This window comes from Fulmarus glacialis, unplaced genomic scaffold (genome assembly GCF_000690835.1).
Source record: "Fulmarus glacialis isolate BGI_N327 unplaced genomic scaffold, ASM69083v1 scaffold41799, whole genome shotgun sequence".
Taxonomy (NCBI): Eukaryota; Metazoa; Chordata; class Aves; order Procellariiformes; family Procellariidae; genus Fulmarus; species Fulmarus glacialis.
In genome coordinates, this window is record NW_009234658.1 from 1 (window position 1) to 21,309 (window position 21,309).

General features: G+C 44.1%; 1 protein-coding gene across 1 annotated transcript; it reads left to right on the forward strand.

Moving 5' to 3' along the window:
* Positions 1-5,129: 5,129 nt before the first annotated feature.
* Positions 5,130-10,955, forward strand: FAM69C (family with sequence similarity 69, member C; the record flags this gene model as incomplete). The annotated part of the gene is made up of 3 exons (XM_009585715.1): positions 5,130-5,807; positions 9,637-9,801; positions 10,536-10,955. Coding segments are annotated over 3 exons (1,059 nt in total), but the record flags the coding sequence as incomplete, so codon positions are not given.
* Positions 10,956-21,309: the final 10,354 nt, after the last annotated feature.

A 21,309-nucleotide genomic window follows, 5' to 3' on the forward strand; every position in this document is an offset into this window, starting at 1 on the left:
GGTGCGGGTGCGCTGCCCAAGCGCTTTGGAAAGGGCAGCTCGGCGTCCCGCACGCTCCGAAGCGGGAGGAAACCTCCCTCCGGGTTTGTTTGTTTCTTTATTTTATTTCTTTTATTTTAGCCGAAAATGTGTTTGTACAAAATTCGTCTTTCAGAAATGCCTGCTTTACGTCTGGCAGGGGCTGGCATTTAAGATGTAGTTGCTCAAAATTCAAGAAAGGATTTGCGAATATTCATTAAAATCTCCCTTAAAAAAAAAAGAAAAAGAAACCGATTTAGAACCGTGTAGGAAACACTTTGAGAAGAGGAGCAGCGTGGGTTAATCCTTTGAGTTTAATTTCGTTTCGTAATTAAGGTATTTGTAGTGCCAATGGTTAGGTGGGAAGGGAGGAATCCTAAAGGAGGAAATTAAATAATCTATTATTACAGCAAGCAAAAACTGATCGTAGATTTTCCCTAAATTCTGTATAATTAAGGAAGAGATACTATAGGCAGCGGTCCTGACAGCGTGTTTTTAATGGCAGTGAGATTCAGTTTCTTTACCCCAGCAGTCAGCTTGAAGTACAGCTGAGCTCGGGATTGCAGCTGAAGGAATGAATCCTGCCCACTCCTTACGTGGCTGGGAAGAGCACAGAGGCGTGCAGCTGCAAGGAGCCGCCGAGCTCAGGAAGGTCCAGGCCCTTGCCATCACGCTCGCCAGTAAACAGATGGACAGAGACTTGTTGCTGTTCTTCAGTTTGGAGAGCGTCAGGCATGACTTCAAAAGCCCAGGCAGGGATCAGATTTCAGGCGCAAGCTTGGAAAGTTGTCTCTATCACTGTGTGATAGCTCAGTTTCAGACCCTCCTTCCAGACGAAGAGTAGCTGAGATTGCTGTGCTCATGTTTCCATCGGTGAGTCCTCATCTGTTTCTGCAGGTGAGTCTTCAATAGTATCGTTAAGGTTTGTCAGCGACAGTTTTCCCAGATGATGTCAGAAAGGCATCGTCCTTATAGCAGAACGGTTAGAAAACGAGCTCATCTTCATCAGCCCCGAAATAAGTCTTTATATATCTTCTGAGCACGGCATGAGTTTCGCAGTTACAGAAAGTGCAATCGATCTATGAAACAAATAATCTGATAGCTTGAGTCTCACGCCTTCTATTAAGCAAAATGCAACTTCAAAGAAAAACTATTTTACTAGTCATCTGTCGTATGTTCAGTAGGAGATACGAAGATGAGCTATTTTAAGCAAGTGGGTGAAAATTGCATGGTTGTATACCCTTGCAAGTGGTATTTCTGAAGGTTTATTTCCTTCTTCTGAGTAAAATGTACATCTGTGCAGATGTGTACTGCACTGGGAAGTAGCTGAAGTAGCGCTGGGCATTTTGCAGAGACCAACTTTAACTCTCCAAAAGACCGCTTACTCTTTCCTAATGCCGGTCTCCTCTTCATTCACACTGAACACACTAAATCATAGTGATCATTTTCTGTTTTATCTGGAGAAATTATTTAATTTTGATGCCTTCCGAAACCTTGCTCTGTATTGCATTTACATAGGAAAAGTACTTGATAACAAGGCGGGACTCAGTCTCAGGCCTGATCTACGTGAAAGTGATGGTGGTACAGTAAGTTATTTAAAATTATATGAATTCTTAGTGGGTTTTATATTAATTTAAACTTTTACGTGAATTTAAACCCAGCTTTTTTAACTTATCTTGATAAGTGTCCCAAGGATATTGAAAATTATGCAGCCAATTTTAAACAGAAACAGACGAGTGAGTCCAAACCATGCTTGTGTTTGCATTTTTGTGTAGTACAGCTGCTTTTCTATCAGGCTTTTGGCTTAGTATTGCTTTCATATTTTAGTTTAAAAAATCTGGCACTTAGTGGCATTCAAAGGGCGCTCATTAGGTAGATTTAAAACTGTCTCATCGACAGATCCCAAAATGTAGTCATTAAGATGCAGGGATGGCAGTGTGGAGGACCATTTCTGGAAGATTTCTTTGGATAATTGATTCTTCTTTTTATTAGCAGTCATCGTGATTATATAAAATCTCGTATGGTAAAGTTTGCAGTTAGTGCAAAGGTTCCTGGATTGGTAAATAATAAACAGACCATCTTTTCAATACCGGGTAATCTGAATCACCTGGTTAAATGCTTTCAGTCCACCAAAATGTGTTTTAATACAGTAAAATGCAAGCTAGTACACTGGGGAGCACAAGAGTACAAGCGATGCCAATAGGATGGAAGACTGTCTTGGAAAACTGTATGATTTTGGAAAGGACGTAGGGGTCAAATAATTGCTTCAACATGAACTACCAGTGCAGTCTGTGCCTAAAAGGCTGATATGTCGGAATGTCTCCAAAAAGGAGAATTCGGGAAGGGCTGTTGGCTGTCTTTGCAACACTGGACAACAGCATTCAGTTCTGGTGTCTGTGCTTCTGAGGTTGGCGGAGAGAAAAATGGAAAGAAGAAACAGGGAGGGAATAAAACCACAAAAATAATCCAGGGGATGAAAAAAAAAGCATTATAGTGGGAGGGCTGGGAAGCTAAGCTTGCTTAGTGTATCATGCTTATGGCAAAACATAAAACACTAAAAGTTGGAATAGTGGTGGGGGGAGTAGTGAGGATGTGAAGGTGCAGTCAGTCTTTGCTGACCTTCTAGGTTATAATAAACAGGAAACTGAGGAGATTTTTAAAGCCATTGAGTGACTCAGAACTCACTACATTCTGTGAGTAGAGAGAGACACCTTGAAAATTGTTCAAACTTCTTGATTGCTTATTTGGAGAAGTGTTTTTGAAATTCTTGCTTGCGTTGGTGACCAGCAGAGAATGCTGCTTCTGGAAGGTAGATCTGTGTTTCATCACTGTGAGACCAGGAACTCCTTGGTCAAGTCCTGTTTCACAGATCCTCATTTGCAACACCCTGTGCAACTTCAGTATAAGAAGAATCAGATTCAGAGACTTTTTGTCAGATACTAGGTTAATAATCAAAGATTTATGGGTTCAGCTGGAACAGCAGACAAGTCCTAAACAGCAGCCAGGTTCAAAAATGACTCATCTCCTATGTCTGGGAAATGTAAGTGAGACTATTTTTTCCACAACTACTTTTTCTCATTAATGCCATTAAGAATGACGTGATGGCAGCACAAGAAAACAAGCTGCGTGTTCACATGTTTGACTGCAGATCTTCTGGGCATGTGATTTTCTAGATGCAAGAGGTCCATGCATACGGACCCTCTAAGAGTGAACTTGATGGACCACAGTAAAATTGTCCACAGGGGCAAGGGCTCACCCATGTGCACCCAATTACAGGTCTAAGTCCTATATTCTCTTACTGTAGCAGAAGAAGAGTTAAGTTGTGGCCTTCTCAATAGGAGAGCAATGATTTTAAATGTGATTATACTTACTGTCCAAAGAAAACCCCCAAAATTCCTTCTGTTTGTAATCTTCTTTCTAAAATTGCTTAGAGTTCCAGATGGTAAGAACTGCTAAACTACTTCTGTTGAGAAAACTACATTTCCTACTTAAAAAGGGAAAAGAAATTTGTATTCACAGGAATGGATTTTCAAAAGCAAGAACATTGATCTGCGTGCTCTGAAGTGTGTGGACGGCCCAGTGAATCTGCTTGGCCATCCTGATGTGGATGTGGATGCAGATGTGTGTGTTTCACACGTGTACATCACCCTGGACTCAGGGTCAGGACATTCATGCTAGGGTTTGCCTACCTGGCTCTCCTTGCTGGCATTGAATGTTCTCATTTGGGCTGTGAGAACATCAGAGTATAAATAAATTTTATGCCTGTCTGAACTGTCCTCAGTGAGCTGTTTTAGTCAATTTATCACCGTTCCTGGATTTTGGAAATAATCCTCCACCCATTCCCCAGTGTGTTGTTTAAGGCTGGACTCTAAATGTTGCCTGGCATCAGAATGTATTCCTCTGGTGCACACCTCAGAGGCTGCGCTAAGAAAACACATCACTTGAGTTTTATGATCATGTTTCATGTGTATGTAACAGCAAGTCACAAATGAGGTGAGGGACAGGCAGCCGTTGCAAGTGCTCCACATGCAGTGGGAGCTGCCAACTTGTTTAAATGAAGGTTCAAATGCCAGAAAGCAATGAAGAAGGCTGACACTGTCAGACCGCCTCCCAGATGTTTGGCTTCCTACACCACCACAGTCTGTTCCTCTTTCACCAGAGACCTCTGATCATCCCTTCTACTGATTCGCCCAAAGCAGTCCCTGCAGCTGCACTTCTGAATGCCCATAGGAATGTATCAACTGCCTACACTTTTGGAAATGATAGTATGGAAACAATTATGGGTTGAAGGAAGGACTGGTGAGGGAATCCTTGCAGTTCTTTTATGCATTTGCAATGACCACTTAACTATCAAGCAGCAGTTCCCATGTTTTCATGGGCTGATTTTTTTCCAATTTAAAAAAGTAACTATTTAATTCATATTAGAATGTCACTTCTGATAAGTACATATAAAAACTGGAAAAGTCGTTTTGTCCTACAGCATTTACATATTTTAAAATTCTGAAGATCTTGGTCCAAGAGGCATTGAGCGCAACCTGTGTGTTTCTTGGTAGAGCAGAAGGAGGTTCTTACAGCTTCATTCAGGACATTCATTGAGTGCAAGGTTGAAATATGCAGGGCTGCAGAAGGTCCCAGCAATCCAGCTACCCACGGATTTTCCTGTAGTTGAAGTGGGGATGTCAAAGTTATGCTGCTCTGAACCTTCCAGAGAAGTCCTGAATTACACTGGAAGTTATCTCCTGTGCCTTGAAGGTTACAGCCCAGAATATCACATAGCGCAGCCAAGTGTGTTCAAAGCTTGTCTCACTGAATTCATGTGTGGCAAGAACTTAAGAGTAACAGGTCATCTAGTCCATTTCCTTGCCCCAAAAAAGCCTGTCCTTTACCATCCCAAGAATCCCTGTTTTGAAGCAAGATTCCCCCTAGTAAAAGGTCTCTAGAGACTTCTGAAAAACCATTGAATAACCCAACAGTTGCAGAAGGTGTGTGCTTGCGGTACGGTGACTGCTGCGAGACTCTTGAGCTTAGGACTATTGCTGATTCTTTGCCTTTCTTCTAAGTGGTCCACGGGTGTATGGGCCTGCTATGAATATTCTGCTCTTTCACTCCAGTGTCTTGACTACAGCAGTGGAGCCCTGACTGGCGACCTCTGTGAAGACCTGTGTGTGGCCCAGAAGCTGGTGTACAAACACTGCCTTTACTATGACAGAGGTAAGAAGGTCATCCAGGCTGAGTGGAGAGGCCAGCCCATCATCCTGAAATCCAAAAAGGAAATCTTCTCCAGTTACCAGCATCTCACTATGCTAGAGGAGGTGGAAACACAGGATATTCCTGAAACAGAGCTTCTGCTGATGGTAGCCTTGGAGGTCAAAAATGTCCTGGGGCTAGAACTGTCTAACAGTACCATGGGGCCGCTGTGGACAAGGAAGAAGGGACCACGTTGGAAAGCACAGGTGGCCAGCATGTGGTCTTTGCTCCAACAGGAAGAATATATCTACTTCAGTTTGCTGCAGGACTTCAGCAAACACGTGCTACGAATTATTGGCTCTTGTGGACACTTCTATGCTGTGGAGTATCTCACAGCTGGACATGCCTGGCACAAAACTCTTTTTCCCTTGGAAAACGTGGTCGGTCCCTCCCTTGCTGGTCACAGAAGCAGGGTGAGAGCCATCACTGACATTGCACTCAGCTTTCTGGACATGGTGCAGCATTTTGATAATGATTTCTCTCACCGGCTTCACCTGTGTGACATCAAACCAGAAAACTTCGCTATCAGGCACGATCTCACGGTAAGTTGAGTCTTTGGGGTTGCGTTGTAGCAATTTGAGGTCAAATTCTAGTCTGAAAGTGGCTGTGTAAACATGACGCTTCCCTCCTCATACAGCTTTTGGCCAAGTTTTTGCAAAACCAATGCATTTACAAGTGACAGGGGAGCTTCCCTACTGCTTTTCCTCTTTGTAGTATGTGCAGCCACGTTTCAGAGCTCTAGATCCTGCTGCTTGTTTGGAGAACTGTTTGCGCCGTTCTGATTTGTTTCACCTCCTCAAAGGCACCGGCACTGACAGGGTCCCTCGCATGTGGTGAGGGATACCTCCTGAAGGCAAGGAGGTCTCAAAAGCTGTAAATGAAGCTGTAATTTGAATCACGGCAACTATTTCTGGTAGTGATGCTGAAAGGAAGAACTATTTGAATTTGAAAGCTAAGGCTGAATTCTCTGACCTGGCACAAGGGGAACTCCCCACACACAAACACACACACCTTTGTGCTTTAGTGTTCAGCTTTAGTGTTCTGGTCTGGAAATGATCCAAGGACAGTGACATGAAACTCCCTGGTACTGTTACTCTTTGACTTTTCATTGTACAGCTGTAACTCAGACCTGAATAGCTATGCATGTTTTCCAAGTAGTGATGTAGCTCAGCATTGCTGAATATATCTTGCATTCATTCTGCGGACAGAAATTCCACTGGTTTCGGTGAGAATTGTGCGTACGGACTGGAGGCACTGTGCAGTAAGTAAGTGTTTGAACCAGACTCACAATTTGCAGTGACTTCAGTGGAGTTTCTGTACTCTGAGTGAACATAAAGCATTTCCAGGGACTTGAATGCTATTTTCAGTACTCACTGAGTGTTAATATAACACTCGCATCTTCAAAGTACTAGATAAACATTGCCTAAACATATAGCCATTAAGAGCAATTAGAGTGCTTCCCCTTCACCCTTCCCTTCCCTCCCATTGTTTATTCAGGTGCAGTACAGCAGCTGGACAGGGAATGGGTGAGGAGCTACAGCAAGAAACTAAAAAAGCATACCAGTGTTTAGGCAAAGTGAGGTACGGCAGGGATTCCTCAAGGCAGGCTTTGCCCATCTTTTTCAGTAATGCAGGGCTGAGACTGCCTGTGGCTCAGCACACACCAGAGCATCTGTTTTACCACCTGCTTAGAGGAAAAGAGATTTCATTTAGGAAAAGAGAAAGAATATTGGATGTGTCTTCCCTTACGAGTCCTTTTGGTGAGGCTTGCTTCTCCAGGATCCTCCCGTGACTTCTGGGGTCCAAAGAGACAGCAGTCACCTTCTGGTATAGGAAAGTACTCTAATTTAGTATTTTCTAGGAGAATTAGTTAAAAACCAAAAAGTGAGCTGCTGCTCACTCGTGGCTCTCCCAGCTGTACGTTACTTGCAGTCCATTGGTATCACCTGTTTTCCCCCCACTGGGCTGGGAGGCTGGAGATGCACACAGCCAGAAAGCTGCAGGGTGGCGGGGGGAACAGAGAGAGCTTCTGATCGGTGAAGAAGGAAGGAGAGTGAGAAGCAGAAACTCTAGGCATTTTTGTCAGCCAGTTCCAGAACAGGACACAGCAAGGCAGCCTCTTTTTTTGTCCCTCATGTTTCTTTTACGCAATTTTTTCACTTGCTTGTTCTTGTGCTCTGTATAGGATAATAATAAACACCCGTAATAGTACCAGTATTCCTAATCCCAGCAACAAGACTGCTAATGCCCAAAGAAATGTGCCTGGAGTGCAATAGTTTTACTCTGAGGATTATTTTCAAATGGTGGGGATAAGCCTCTGGCCCTCGCTCCAGCCTTCACGTGCTGTTCCTGCCGCACAGAGGGGAGAGGTCACTGCCTGGTGTGTCATCCAGGGGAATTTTAAGCTGCCATGGAGCTACATAAGGGGCAGAGTTGGAAGGAGGTCTGGGTAAATATACAGTGCTCCGGGAGAACTTCCTATTTTACCAGCACCTCAGAGAGAACTAGAAAGATTACAGCACCTTAAAAATTACTTTAAATCGGGTCAGGAGCCAAGTTGGGTCCTTCCTGTGTTTCCTTAGGTACCTTCATCCTCAATTACAATTACAACAAACCCCACCAAAATGTAGCTGTTTATAGGTAGAGTGTCACCCAGATCTATCTTCACAGGGTCTGGCTGGATGCCCACAAATTTTTGTACAGTGAACTTCAGTGAAACCACTGAACCCTTTGGCAGCCGCACGTTTGGGAACCAAGGGTTTTTTTCCTAGCGGAGCAATTGATCAGGTTGTCAAAGATGCTCAGTGCTGGCAGAGACCCCACCGGGGTGCTGATGCGGTGACCCTTGGACTGGGGAAACCCTGCACCGCTTTTACTGTATCTTCTCCAAAAAAGCGAACAGCAAAACTGCAAAAAAGCTTAAGGAAGTAAAGAAGAAAAGAAAAAAAAAATTGCCTGTCCAAATGTGTGAAATTCCTTAGGCTATGTCATTATCAAGCTCTCCAAGAAGCTTAAAATACTTGAGTTTTTAAGCTGTGCCCCCATCTCTTAAGATTTTGCCTGGGTAAAAAGAAGTAGAATAAAAGGAAGATTAGACCTTGTTCTTTCTTTTGCCTGTGGAAGGTTTATTTGGCCTTCTACCAGACCAGACATCTTTAGTTCCTGGGGTTGATCCAGCTGCTGCTCCAGCCACGCAATTCAGCTTCCCCTGTTATCTGGGAGGTCGAATCTTGAAAATGAGACTATCGTTTGAGCCCAAGTAACTCTGCTTTGCCCAGGTCCCAGACGTTTCCCTCCGTGACCGTGTGTGTCAGCCGCTGCAAGGGAGAGCCGCTGCCCCTGCCTGCCAAGCGTTAAGCACAGCTCTGGACGCAGGCTGCTTGCTGCACCCCTGGCGCTGAAGGCAGGCTGCGTTCACTGTGGTCACCCACGGTTTGTCTCATGTCAAGCAGCTGCCATCCCATTACTGGCTTCCTTTCTTTCCCTGTTTATTGCTGTGATTTTTTTAAGTGAAGTATTCGTGGGTGGAGCGACACTGGCAGAAACTGAGACTACAGCCCTTCACTCCCAGAATGGTCTCAAGCCTTGCACGGGCAGCACCTCTGCAGACCTCTTTGTGCTGCATATTCACTATTTTGCAAGCTTTTTGTCAGGGCGGGAAAATTGATTGATCCCTTCAGTCCGGGCTTTGCTTTTACTGCTGATACCAGCTTTTGGCTGGACTCTATTATGGACCATGTTTCTGGACAAGCAGAACAAGAACCATGCACAATAAATGAGTCAAACCATAGTAAACGGGACCGGGCGAAGCCAATCCCCACTTTCAACAACCTCAGGGATCTCTTTCTACAGCTGAACGGACACAAACCCACTGAATGCAATGGCAGGTTTGCAGGAGCCATACTAGGTGCAGGTACTTCTGTGCATCCCACTGCTCCTCTCTACAATGATAAAGTCAGGGGTTTAGTCTGAACGGTACCATATATCCTGTGGATAATTTTGCACCATCATATAATTAAAAGGTGGAGGTGCCATCTGCATAAGCTGCAACAACAAGCAGATGAACCTTCAAGTTGGATAGTCCCGGTTTAAGGCAAATCAATCTGGTTGACCCCAGGGACACATATTGTCCACAAATAAACTTCCTCTTCCTGGTGTCGTAAGCATTGGCTGTTTTTGTTTAAAAAGTGGTATTCATAAGACTACTGCAGCTCAGTTAAGCAAAATAAAGCCCTTTCATTGTGTCCCAGTTCCCCACTGGGAGATGCTCTCAGTACAGCATTTCCAAAAGCGAAGAATGCTTGCTCAGCCCTGTCCCACTGTGCCGCAGGCTGTGCTGTGCCAGTTCTGATGGGTTGGTTTGATCCACAGGTGGTGGCTATCGATGTGGATATGGCCTTTTTTGAACCCAAAATGAGGGACATCCTCGAACAGAACTGCACAGGCGACGAAGACTGTAATTTTTTTGATTGCTTTTCAAAATGCAATCTGAAAATCAGAAAATGTGGAGCACAGAGAGCCAATAACAACTTGCAAGTGAGTAGACACAGCTGTTTTATGCATCCATTTATTTTAAAATCACATTGACTGTAAAATGCACGGTATGTACTAGAAGACTGTGAGATGAAGACAGTCAGGTTTTTAACTGTGGCCACGTAAGTGCCAGTCCCATTCAGAAATCCCATCGTGGGGCACAAACAGGTCTTTATATTCACTGGTGTTTATTTGCCATGTTTTCCTGTAGCTGTTTTCCCAATGCCTCAGATAGGAGAGTGAAGGAAGCAGGGACAGGGGATTAGCATTACTGTCTCCAGTAATGGTAAAGTCGGGGCTGTCCACGTTGGGGGGGGCTATGGCTGCGATTCTCCACACTACAGACGTAGGACGGGGATGTAGTGGAGAGAGGAGTCCATGGGGTTCTTGGCCCTGGGACGAGGTGTCTTGTAGCTCACCCAGCTGGTGCTGGTGGGAGGCACCAGGGCAGCAGAGGGGCTGGGGGAGCATAGCTGTAGCTCAGCCGCCTTTTGCCTGCTTCTCCCACCCCCTCACCCTCACCGCTTGTTACGCAGAAGTGCAAGAGCAGTCTGAGAAGAAGGGGGATTCCTCAGCTAGAGCGTAGCCTTTGTGGATGCTCCTTTTCTGCACCTTCCTCTTTGAATGGCTGGAGGCATTTTGGATTCAGATGACATTTTGCTACAGTCCCAGAGAAGCAGCAGGACATTAGGTATGGCTCCTGAAAGACAACAGTCTGCTCTTTTTCCTTTCCTCAGGTAATTTGTGACAAAATATTTCGTCGCTGGTTTTCCCCAAATCTCAGAGGACCGTTGGTTTCCTTCCCCCTGCAGCTGCAGCTGCAGAAGGCTGTGCAGGAGTGTGCCGAGCCGGGGCACACGGACGCTGCCGGGCACCAGAGGACTCTGAAATCTCTCTCCGAGTTATACCACCTGCTTCGGGTCACTCAGCGAGAATTGCAAAGGGCAGAGTAAACACAAAAGGCAGAACCGCAAAGGCCACATCCCAGCCACTGCTAAGGGACAGACGCTGTATACGAGGCAGCCTGTGTTTTCTTTCCCTCTTCCATCCCTCCTACCCATTGTATTACATCCGCAGCACAGAAATTGTTTTTTTCATGCAAATGAAATTAATGGCTGCAGGTGCAGCACGTCCGGTTAATATCCTTTCAAGTGTGAAATTGTTTTACATTACCTGGATCCTGTTCTTGTTATTTTCCTGAGCTAGCGCTAGCCCTCTCCATTAGCATTCAGCACATTGTTTGCTTACCAAGAGCTGTATCACTGCACAGATAGCATCTGTCTGCTCAGAGTGCGGTGCTCAGAGTGAGGATGCATTTACAGAAGAAAAGTGTAAGTGCAGCAAAACTAATATCAATAATTAAAATGGTGGGTGTGTGTGGTTAAGTACGTGCATGGTGATTCTTTTTATTTCTCTGTAGAATGAGGTTTTTTAAAAGTGGGGAGAGAGTGCTCTGTGTGAAAAAACAATCTCAACTAGGGAAATGTATTGTCACATGAGTGAAGAGCTGCTTTTGTACAAAGCAGTCCTTTCTGATGTCCCCAAATGCATTTTCTGTGGCGTGTTGCATTACCTGTGCCATAGCTAACTTTCTGGGGAGAAATTATATGAAGGTACTTAGGACTTTTCTAGAGCAAAATAATTATACCCTTGTTGAGTTCCCATGTGGGTACTCACATTCTGCGGTGGAGAGGTATGAATAATGCCACTGAATTTTCCCATGTGAACAAGGCCTCAGGCACTTGTACATCAGAGCACTTGATAAGAAGCACTCCTTTGCCAGAGAGCAGAATTAAAAAATCTGTCCTTTGCACTGAACAGAACAATATCCAGACCCGGAGTTTTCTTACACGGTATTTTTTTAACGAACAAAAGGAAATTTTTCATAAGAATTCATTATCTTACAGTCAGTTACATAAAGATCCCTAGATTAACTTAAAATCATTAACTTTGCCTTTCAAACGTGTGTAGTTGTGTCTGGAGAATCTAACACACGGGTTCAGAAGACATTGCATGTGTTTAGACCCAATACTGGGCAATGTACCCCTGAGCTGGGTTTGGCGTGAAGACATTAAAACCCCCACAAACAGAAAAACCAACAGCCTATGACAGCCCTCAGCTCTGAAGGACTCTTCAATATTAAGACTGACAATACTGGTTTGTGGATGTGCAACACATAACACCACCTAATCTTTTTCGTCTTTATATCCCTCAGCCTTATGACAGCCCTGAAGCCTGTGAGCACTAATTATACATAAACTTTCCATTTCTGGAGTGGTTCTTTAAAGTGATGTTAAAGACTGCCTGTGACCAAAAAAATGTGAGCTGCGTAGGAGACCTTGACACTCACCCAAAACTAGCTCAAATTTTCAGATTAGTGCTAGGTTTTTTTCTATTATTTCATGCGATAAACTACCGTAATTTTAAAAATGATGCAAGCCCTCAAGAAGCTCATAGCGAGGGCAAGGTCGGCTGCCCTGCCTGGGGCTGTGCTGAAGACAAGCTGCTGCTCAGCCAGAGCTACAGCTTAGGAGCTCCTGACTGGTAAAGTTGTGCTCAGTCCGCACGTCTCCTCTAACCAGGGAGACAGACAGTGTTTCAATACTTTAAGATCATCCTTTGCAAAAGCAGGAAAGCAAAGCAGAATAAGAAGAAACCCAAATTCCAGAAGAGGCCTTGTTACAAAGTCATGAAATTGATAGAGGAGAAAATAATTAAGGATAGGATCAGATTATGGTAAAGGGTTGGGGACAGATAAAGTATCAGGTAGAGAGAAGATGAAGAAAAAGAGATGAAGAAGAAACAGAAAAATGAAGTAGAAAAATATGGCCCACTTTGTGAAAACATGATTTATGATGTAAGATTGAATAAACTGGCATTTAGTCTGAGGAAGAAGAGACTGAAGAGAAGCACAGTAACACTCTTCAGAAACAGAAAGAGGCTGGTCAAAAGAGAATAGGAGGGAACTGCCCTGTCCAGATTTCCTTGGTGGATATGACAAGAAATGAGCTTAAATTACAGCAAGGGAAATTCAGGCTAGACATTTGTTACAGGCTTTCTTCTAGTAAGAAACAGTGGAGATACGGCACAGATCATCTGACAAAACTTCAGGCTTCTTAAGTTGTGATTTTTAACTACAGGCAAGAGTGAGTGCCTGTCAGGAATGATGTACATGCAGTTACATCGATGATTCTGCCTTGAGGTAGCCTTTTATCTCCAAGCCCTGATCCTGTTATTACCAGCTTATGTTTGTGCTCTTGTGACTCCCTCACAACAAAATCCACCCTTCTGAGACATGCGGATAGGTAATGTTTACCTTTTATGTGCAAATCTGTGGGGTCCCCCGGGAAGGGAAGGCACAGAGATCTCCAACTGTGCAAATGATGCTACAGAGCCTGGTGGTATGATCAGGGTTCGTGTGTTCCCCACATGAGCTCCCTGCTGAAGGCACTGATCCTTGCTAGGTCAGGAGTGATGCAGTATATATCCCAGACGCTGCTGGGGAACCTGAAGATCTTACACCTTATCCCTCTCCTGCTTCCCTGGTCCCATTAATTCTTTCCTCGTTCCCGAGCCCAGAGGGTACCATCAGGGAAAAGCAAGCACCGTGCAGACACTCGGTGCTTTGCAGCAGTGTTACACCCCACCACGGCAGGGCTCCCCTTCCCATTCTCAGGTTTGCATTTCAAACAGGCTAAATTTCTGTTGGATGTGATGTTTCAGTCTTAAACCAGGTGGAAAAGACATAGCGAAATGAAACCCGGTGGCAGCCAAACGCTGGTGGAATGTCACTCTCCTCAGAAGGTCCTTCTCCTTGGCAGGATTTAGGAAGGGAAGCTGCCTTTGACAGATTTCTCCAAACCCCCCAGGGCCTGGCTGCAGCCACCTCCACCTGGCAGGGACCTGCTTCCCCCACACCACACACTTTCCCAGGTCATTATGTTTCACTTCTTCTTTTCAGGATACAGAGAAGAATGCTCAGAAACCTCTCAAGAGCGACACAAATGGGTTATTTGTACTTGGCTGGGCTGTGAGATTGCATATCACTGATACTGCCAGCCCCAGCTGGCTTTGGTACACCTTCACCGCTGAGTGGAAGGACAAGGAGACTCTGACAGGCTGTTGCACACAGGGCTTGGTTCCTCACTGCCCCCCCGTGCGCCTTGTAAAGTCACTTAAAACTGGGAAACGGGAGAGAGGAATACTACCAGTGAAGCAGATGATATGTTCCAACTGATTTAGCACAGGTACCAATGACCAGAACAGGAATAGAAGCGTAGTCATGCCATTATCTTCCTGGGACAGAAAGAAAAGAAAATGAAGACACTGGTTCAGTTGCCATTTACCTTAAGGAGGCAAGTGCAAACTGCATTATTTTACACCCATGTTTTATGGTGGAAATATCAAATACAGGTGTTTGACAATGAAGAACCAGGCTCACATGTCCTTTCCGACAAAGCCCTTTTTCATACTGCCTTGGCAGCACTACCCACCAAAACCAGCCCTGGCATAAAGAGATACCCAGCTGGTACGTACTTCAGAGGGCACGGCCAGGTCAGGCGGGTATTGAATGAGAGTCCTGTGTGCTGTTGAACCCGGGCCGTTGGCACAGTTTGTTGCAATACAAGAGCCAGCAGTGATGATAGCTGCGAAATTCTGCAGTGAAACAGTCCTGGGGTATGGTCAGAAAATGAAAAGTTGTCAAAAATTTTATCATGCACTACAAGAGTCTAAAAAGACCCAAGACACCAAAACCCTCAATTTAAAATGCTTTTTAGACATTTTGAAAATGTCTAACATAGTTTTGACAGTTTCTATATGGAAAAATCTGCAAGTTGTTTTCCCAATTTAGTTAATTCATACTGAAAAGGTTTGCAAAATAAAAAGACGAAGATTGAAATTAATCACAATTTAAAAAACAGTCGTTTGTCTGGTCTATGCAGTGAAGCTTGTTAGTAGCCTCATCACTTTCTGATGTTTACTTTTCATCCCGATTCAGATGACAAATTTCATGAAAGCTCAAAATCTTTTGCAGAGACTTTTTCACCCAGCCCCGGTGGTGGGATCCGCAAAAGAGGAGGTCCACATATAGTTTTTGAAGTCACCTTTGCTTCCCACTTCATTTCTGTGTACTGTTTGTGAACTTAACTTGGGCTGCAATGGTTTCTGCTTGATTTCTCTCACTTTCAGGTGTCTCCAAAGCACCTGCCTACTGGCATCCCTGCTTGGTATCTAGTTCACCGCAGCTTTGCAAAATCATAGACTACATAAGATTCTTCACACCGTTCATCCCCTCCATATAAAAGATGACTGCTCTTATATAGATTCACTAATAGCATTTGGCTGCACTGGGAATGGCCACTTAATCCAAGAAGGCCATTCCCGTTCAATTGATCTCAGCCCCATCTCTTTGCTCCGTCAGCCTGTTCCTGAATCCTTTTTGCCCTATTAAAGTGGCACTACCTCTTGATTCATTTCTACCACGTGCTGCATTAGTGCCTTACTCAGCAACTTTCTCGCCATATTTATGGCTCTCTGTGGAACAGGAATGGCATTAAGTCATTGTTTATTCCTTCTTTGCATCTCGGTTAGCAGCATGTGCTTCAACTCTGCAATAACCTAAATACACTATCTGCTCTCACATTTTACAAGAGGTGAGTCCAGCTGGAGGTCTACTTCATAATCTTTAGGAAAGATAAATTCAAGATTTTCACAGAACAACTACTTCTTAAATGCAGATTTTTGTCCAATTGGCATTGTATGCTCTGCAAAAACATCTGCAAGCAATAGTCCTGCACTAGGGTGATGTGAAACAGAGCAAAACTCCTTGCCCCAAAGGATTTATGCGGTCTCCCTTGTGTTTTGAGGTTGACTTAACGGTGACTAACCCAGAACAGCAGGTCATTGCTATAGCCACAGTTATTCATACAGGCCCTACTACTCCCTAGTTGTCAGTGTATTCACTGACCCCCTGTCCACTGAGAGCATTCAGATTCATTGCTCAAGTCAGCAATACATACAACAACAGATATTTGGGACGGGGGAGAAGAAAGGGAAGGGTTTGTTTTCTTTTGATTAGAAACATCGTCTGAACAAAACACTTCCTGCAGGTGAAAAATGGGATCAGGAACATGAAGGAGTTAGGGACTCCTCACTGATTTTTTTTCCCCTCCGTTAAAAAGTGTAGCCCCAAGCTGCCCCATTTACTTTTTATGTAGTTTGCAAAAAAAAAAAAAAAAGAATTAAAGAAGCCATATACCATGTTGCCTGTCTTTCAGCAGATCATATTGTTGTATGTAATGGGCAGGAAGGTCATAAATTGCAGCTTTTAACAAGTATCAGGCTGTAACATTGGAGCCTTGTGGTTGTAGTATCAGTTTACACATCTGGACAACCAGCTGTAACAAAACCCATAGCCGGTATCGGTGGAAGCGTACAACCAGATTAGGCATCTTGGCAGATGCTCTTGGACGCCTAATACAGATGAGCGATGAAATCCCTCTGTTGGGGCTGACCTGTGGTGAGTCCAAGCAATAAGCAGAGCCACTCTGCAGGAGCCTCAGTCGCTGCCACTTTCCAGGATCCTCAGTGAAATCAAGAGAAAGGCTACTAGGCTTTCAGTAGCAGAAAAAGGCAGCAACACGTAGAGAGGGAAAGAATGAGTTGCTGGGAAGTATGAAAATCCAGGACAACAGAACTCGGAACCAAAGCTAATAAGAGACACCGTACTGAAAAATCAGAGAACGTCAATAAATTGATTGGAAAAAAAAAAGCCCAAACACTTCTATTGTAGTTCTTTAAAATAAAAAAGAACAGCAGCACAGGGGATATAGCGCAGGCATCTCCAAAGCCGTTTGTTGTATGTGTCTAAGGATCTGTCAAGTAGACTGCGGAGCTGTATACCGACGTCTGCAGCCTAAAGGCTAGACAGAGTAAAATAACTTAGCAAAAGCTTTTAGAACTGCTATTTACATAAATGCAGAAAACTGCCCTAATTAGTAACAGCCTATGTTGGCCAAAAAAGGAGAAAAGAGTGCTTTTCTCAATAAAAGTGTTATTATGTCTGTACATTGAAGTACAGCAAAATGTTGAAATCCCTGAAAGGCTATGATCCATAATCCTGTGGTTTTTTTAAAGTTTTGATCCTGCAAGTTTGGGCCCCTAAGCAGCAGAGTGATTGCTGAGCTCCTTTAAACTCTGTGATTATTGGTGCCTTCTGCAATATACTGTGAGGTCCTTTTTCTGTAAACTGGAGGGGCTTTTTCCTACACTACAAATGTGCCTAAGTGGTGACGGCAGCCAGAAGGATGTGCAGATGATCCAGTGCATAATCACTTCCACAAGCATTTGCTGCTAGTGCTTTCAAGATGCATGTAATCCAAGCTGGAGACTATTGCGAATACGTCTCATTTTCCCTTGCTGGTTCCTTAGCGGTTTGCTTGTAGCTAGTTAGAAACAGAATCCCCCGTCCTGCTTAAATTGGTTATAATCTCTCCAAGATTCATGCTACAGCAGGAAAAGACCAAACTGCTTCGAGTTCAGGATGGGTTCATTCTCTTAAAGGTACGACATGCAAAGCTGCAGGAAAGAACAGAGGTTAATTTTTATTTCTAAAGAAGAGGTTCTCTGGCTAAATGTAAGTGGCTGAAAAAATAGATGTTTCAACCAATATCCCATGTACATTTATGAATTAACTTTTGTCTGTATTTGCATAATCTAAAGCCCTCTGCTCCTTTCCCAGTCAAAAGAAAATTTAAAAAAGCAGAACATGTTTACTACTCCAAATTTCGCAGGTATGCCAATTACTTCTTTCCCATTTCTATGTCAGATATTTCAGGTTGTATCCTTGTCCTTCGGAAATTGATTTTTTCCATTATCCCAAGAAAGTGAATATCTGGAAAAATACAGTTTCCAAAAATTAATTTTTTTTTCTGTTGTTCAAGGGTTATTAAGCACTATTCTAATCTTGCAGAGAGTTATCAGTGGCTGAATATTTATTACATGAAACCAGGGCCTGATTAATGGACTCAATGTCTAACAATAACTAAATAATATCCATGTAATTACTCCAGTGTTCAGAATTTCGCTTTTAATGGAACGATACCAGTATTATCCTATCTGATTCCAGATTACATACGTACAAGTAAGTGCTTTGCCAAATTTATGTTCAGATTTGCTTTCACATGGATTAAGACTACAACTGACTCTTGGCAAAACTGTGTGTCTAGACCAGCGCATAGAGGAACAAAAAATAACTCTTACAAACTTATATCCATGGTCTTTCTTTTAGTCACCATATTCAATTGTTTGTGGAGTAAAGGCAGTGTGTGTGCACACAGATACTCATGCATCTGTTTGTTGAACTGTAACTTCACGTAACAAATGCTCAGTGAATAGTCCACAAACGCCTGGTATTTTTATTTTTCCTATTATATTCTATATAAATTGGGAAAATGCAAGAGTAGTTAGCAACATGAATGAGCATCACATAGTGTAGAGAAAGAATGAAAAATTAATGAAATGTTTAATCAGATTCTTCATTTTTACCCATTGATTTCACTGAGATTTCTTAAGTGATTAAAGAGTTAAATTTGTTGGACCACGTTCTACTCTCCAACTCTTAGAAAATATCAGATGAACAGTATTATATTAGCCAAAGCAATATCGCTGAAGAGGCATTAGATAATACAAGTATACTGCATGAATTTCCATTGCCGTTTCAGTAGGTATCTCTCAAAAGCGAAGAAACAAAGCCAAGAGCCGGACAGGACAGTGATAAGCACTACTGAAATGCCTGCAAATGGACTCTGCATTAAATAGCGGGGACAGATCTTCAGTCCCACCTCATTCTTTTTGCATTTGTTTTCCCTTGCATGCACATTTACATGAATTCACATGTGACATTAGCATGTTTTAAAGCTCAAGTTGGATTTACACCAGCATAACTCACTGGCATTTCGGTGCGTGCTCTTGATTCACGTCAGCAGGAGAGCAGGAGCTCCTTGCATTTTAAATGGGCAGAGGTAGGAGTAATATGAGCAATAAGCTCATTTAATAAATGTGAGAATATAGAAGTTTCGCTATAGCCCAGAGCTTTTTTCTTACTGTGGAAAGGGCGACACACGGCCGCGCCATCTCAGAAGGGATCCAGGGATGCTCCTCACGGACCACGGCACTGTCCATCACTATCACCCCACAGACGCTGGTTCAGCAATGGCGTCTGGCACGCTGGCGGCGGGGCTGTGGCTCCGCTCGCACCTCAGCCACCTCCTCTGGGCTCTAGGGCAGGGCAGGGAGCTCGCGGGCACGGGTTCTTCTTCTCTCCTGCACCTGGACCGTGAGCAGATAGATCAGACCAACCTGCTGGTCGAAAGCTGTAGCTCAGTCCCTCTCCTCCGATAGCGCTGATCGTTAGGCAATGAGTTATGAGTGTTCACCCTCCCAGTCCTTGAGTGCAAGCTCACTGGGAAATAAGTGCCACTTTAGTGGATCTTCACAGGGTGCTGGAGGGTGAGTCTCTAGCACCGTTCCCAGTGCTGAGGTGTCTCCTCCGGGGAAGTCTCTCTCATAACCAGGGCCCTTCCCAGTCCCGGCAGGACGGTGGGACACTGCGTGGGGAGCTCACCCCACCGCTCGCCGTCCTGCTCCTCCGGCGCGGCCTGCAAGAGCCTTTCCCATGCCGAGACTGGTGCCTCGCAGAAACGCCGCATTCATGTCAAGAAAGGCAGTGAAAGAAAACGAAACAAACGCGGCACCGTTGGGAGTTTCTTGCTATTGATTTCACCCCGTTCCCACAGCTCCAGGATTTTGACAGCCTCACACAAACTTTGCTGAGAAACAAACATAACATAGCCCGCTGCAAAAAGATTGCAGGGCTGAATTTAATACTATCTGCTTTTCTATGTGGGAAACAGGTAAGAATTGTCTGAATAACCACTACAAAATGAGGCAGCTTTTCTGGAAAGCGTAAAGGAAGAGAAAGAATTTGTTGGGCTCCATCCTTTCATGTTACAGATAGCAAAGCACAGCAAGGCTGTGTCTAATTTGTAGCCCAGGAGTTCACAAAGCTGTCAGCCAGGTCAGATGCCGTCTCTGGAAGCAACAGGGATTTTAATGCAGGCTCACACACCTGCTAGGGCATTTGGATAAAAGTCTGATAGCTGGAGCGTGCAACTACACGGCTATAAATATCTAACTAGCTACTCTGGGTGTATGTTCTCAAGCTGCAATAATGCTGGAGTGCAGAGCAGAGCTGGAGAAATGCCAGATCAATAGGTATGGGCTTTTAAAAGGTGCCTGTGGACATTTCTGGTATTATGAAGCGCTATTAAAAGAAGAAGGTAATGGTGTCTTTTCATTAGAAGAAGAAAGCCATACCAAAAAAATACAGCCTCTCTCTTGCATAGGAATAGGGAAGGTTATTATGAGAAGAGGCTGGTAGAACTGGGTGTATTTAGCCATGTCGTGGTTTAACCTGGCAGGCAGCCAAATACCACGCAGCCGCTCACTCACTCCCCTCCCCCCCCCGCAGTGGGATGGGGAGAGAATCGGAAGGGTAAGAGTGAGAAAAACTCGTGAGTTGAGATAAAGACAGTTTAATAAAACAGAAAAGGGAGAATAAAAATTATAATGATAAAATATACAAAATGAGTGATGCACAATGCAATTGCTCACCACCTGCGCTGACCGATAACCAGGTAGCGATCGGTACTTCCTGGATCACGCCTACCATTCATATACTGAGCATGACGTCACATGGTATGGAATACCCCGTTGGCCAGCTGGGCTGGCTGTCCTGATTGTTTTCCCTCCCCTCTTGTGTACCTAGCTCAGTCAGTAGGCATGGGAGCTGTCCTTGGACTAGGAGGGTACTTAGGAACAACTGAAAACATCAGTGTGTTATCATCATTCTCCTCATACTAAATCCAAAACACAGCACTAGCAAGAAATTTAACCCTATCCCAGCCGAACCAGGACAAGCCATAAGAAGTGACTGCTGTCTACAACTAATGGGAACGTGTAAAGATGGAGCCAAACTCTTCTCGGAAGCTCGCGGTGGCAGGATGAGAGGCAACAGGCGCAAGCCGGAACATGGGAAATTCTAACTCAGTATTAAGAAAAAGTTTTATACTGTGAAGAGGGTCAAGCACTGGAACAGGGTCCCAGAGAGGTTGTGGAGTCTCCATCCTTGGAGATATTCAAGCTTGACAGGACAAAACCCTGAGAAATCTGGGTAATTGGGCCTCCTTTGAGCAGGGATTTGGACTAGGTGACCTCCCTGTCTCACAGGCTGCCAGCATGCAGCCTTTCAAAAATGTCAACGACAGTTTAAAAATCAGAGAAGCATAATGGTCTTTCTTGACTATTATTACTCAAAATGCTCAAATGTTTCTTGTAACTGTGAATATCCTTTATGTGAAGGAGCCAAAAGCACATATTTGGTCTCTAAGTGCCCCATCCAGTTGTTTGCAGGCATCTTCTACTCTAAACTGAAGTGCAGTTTAGGCCAGA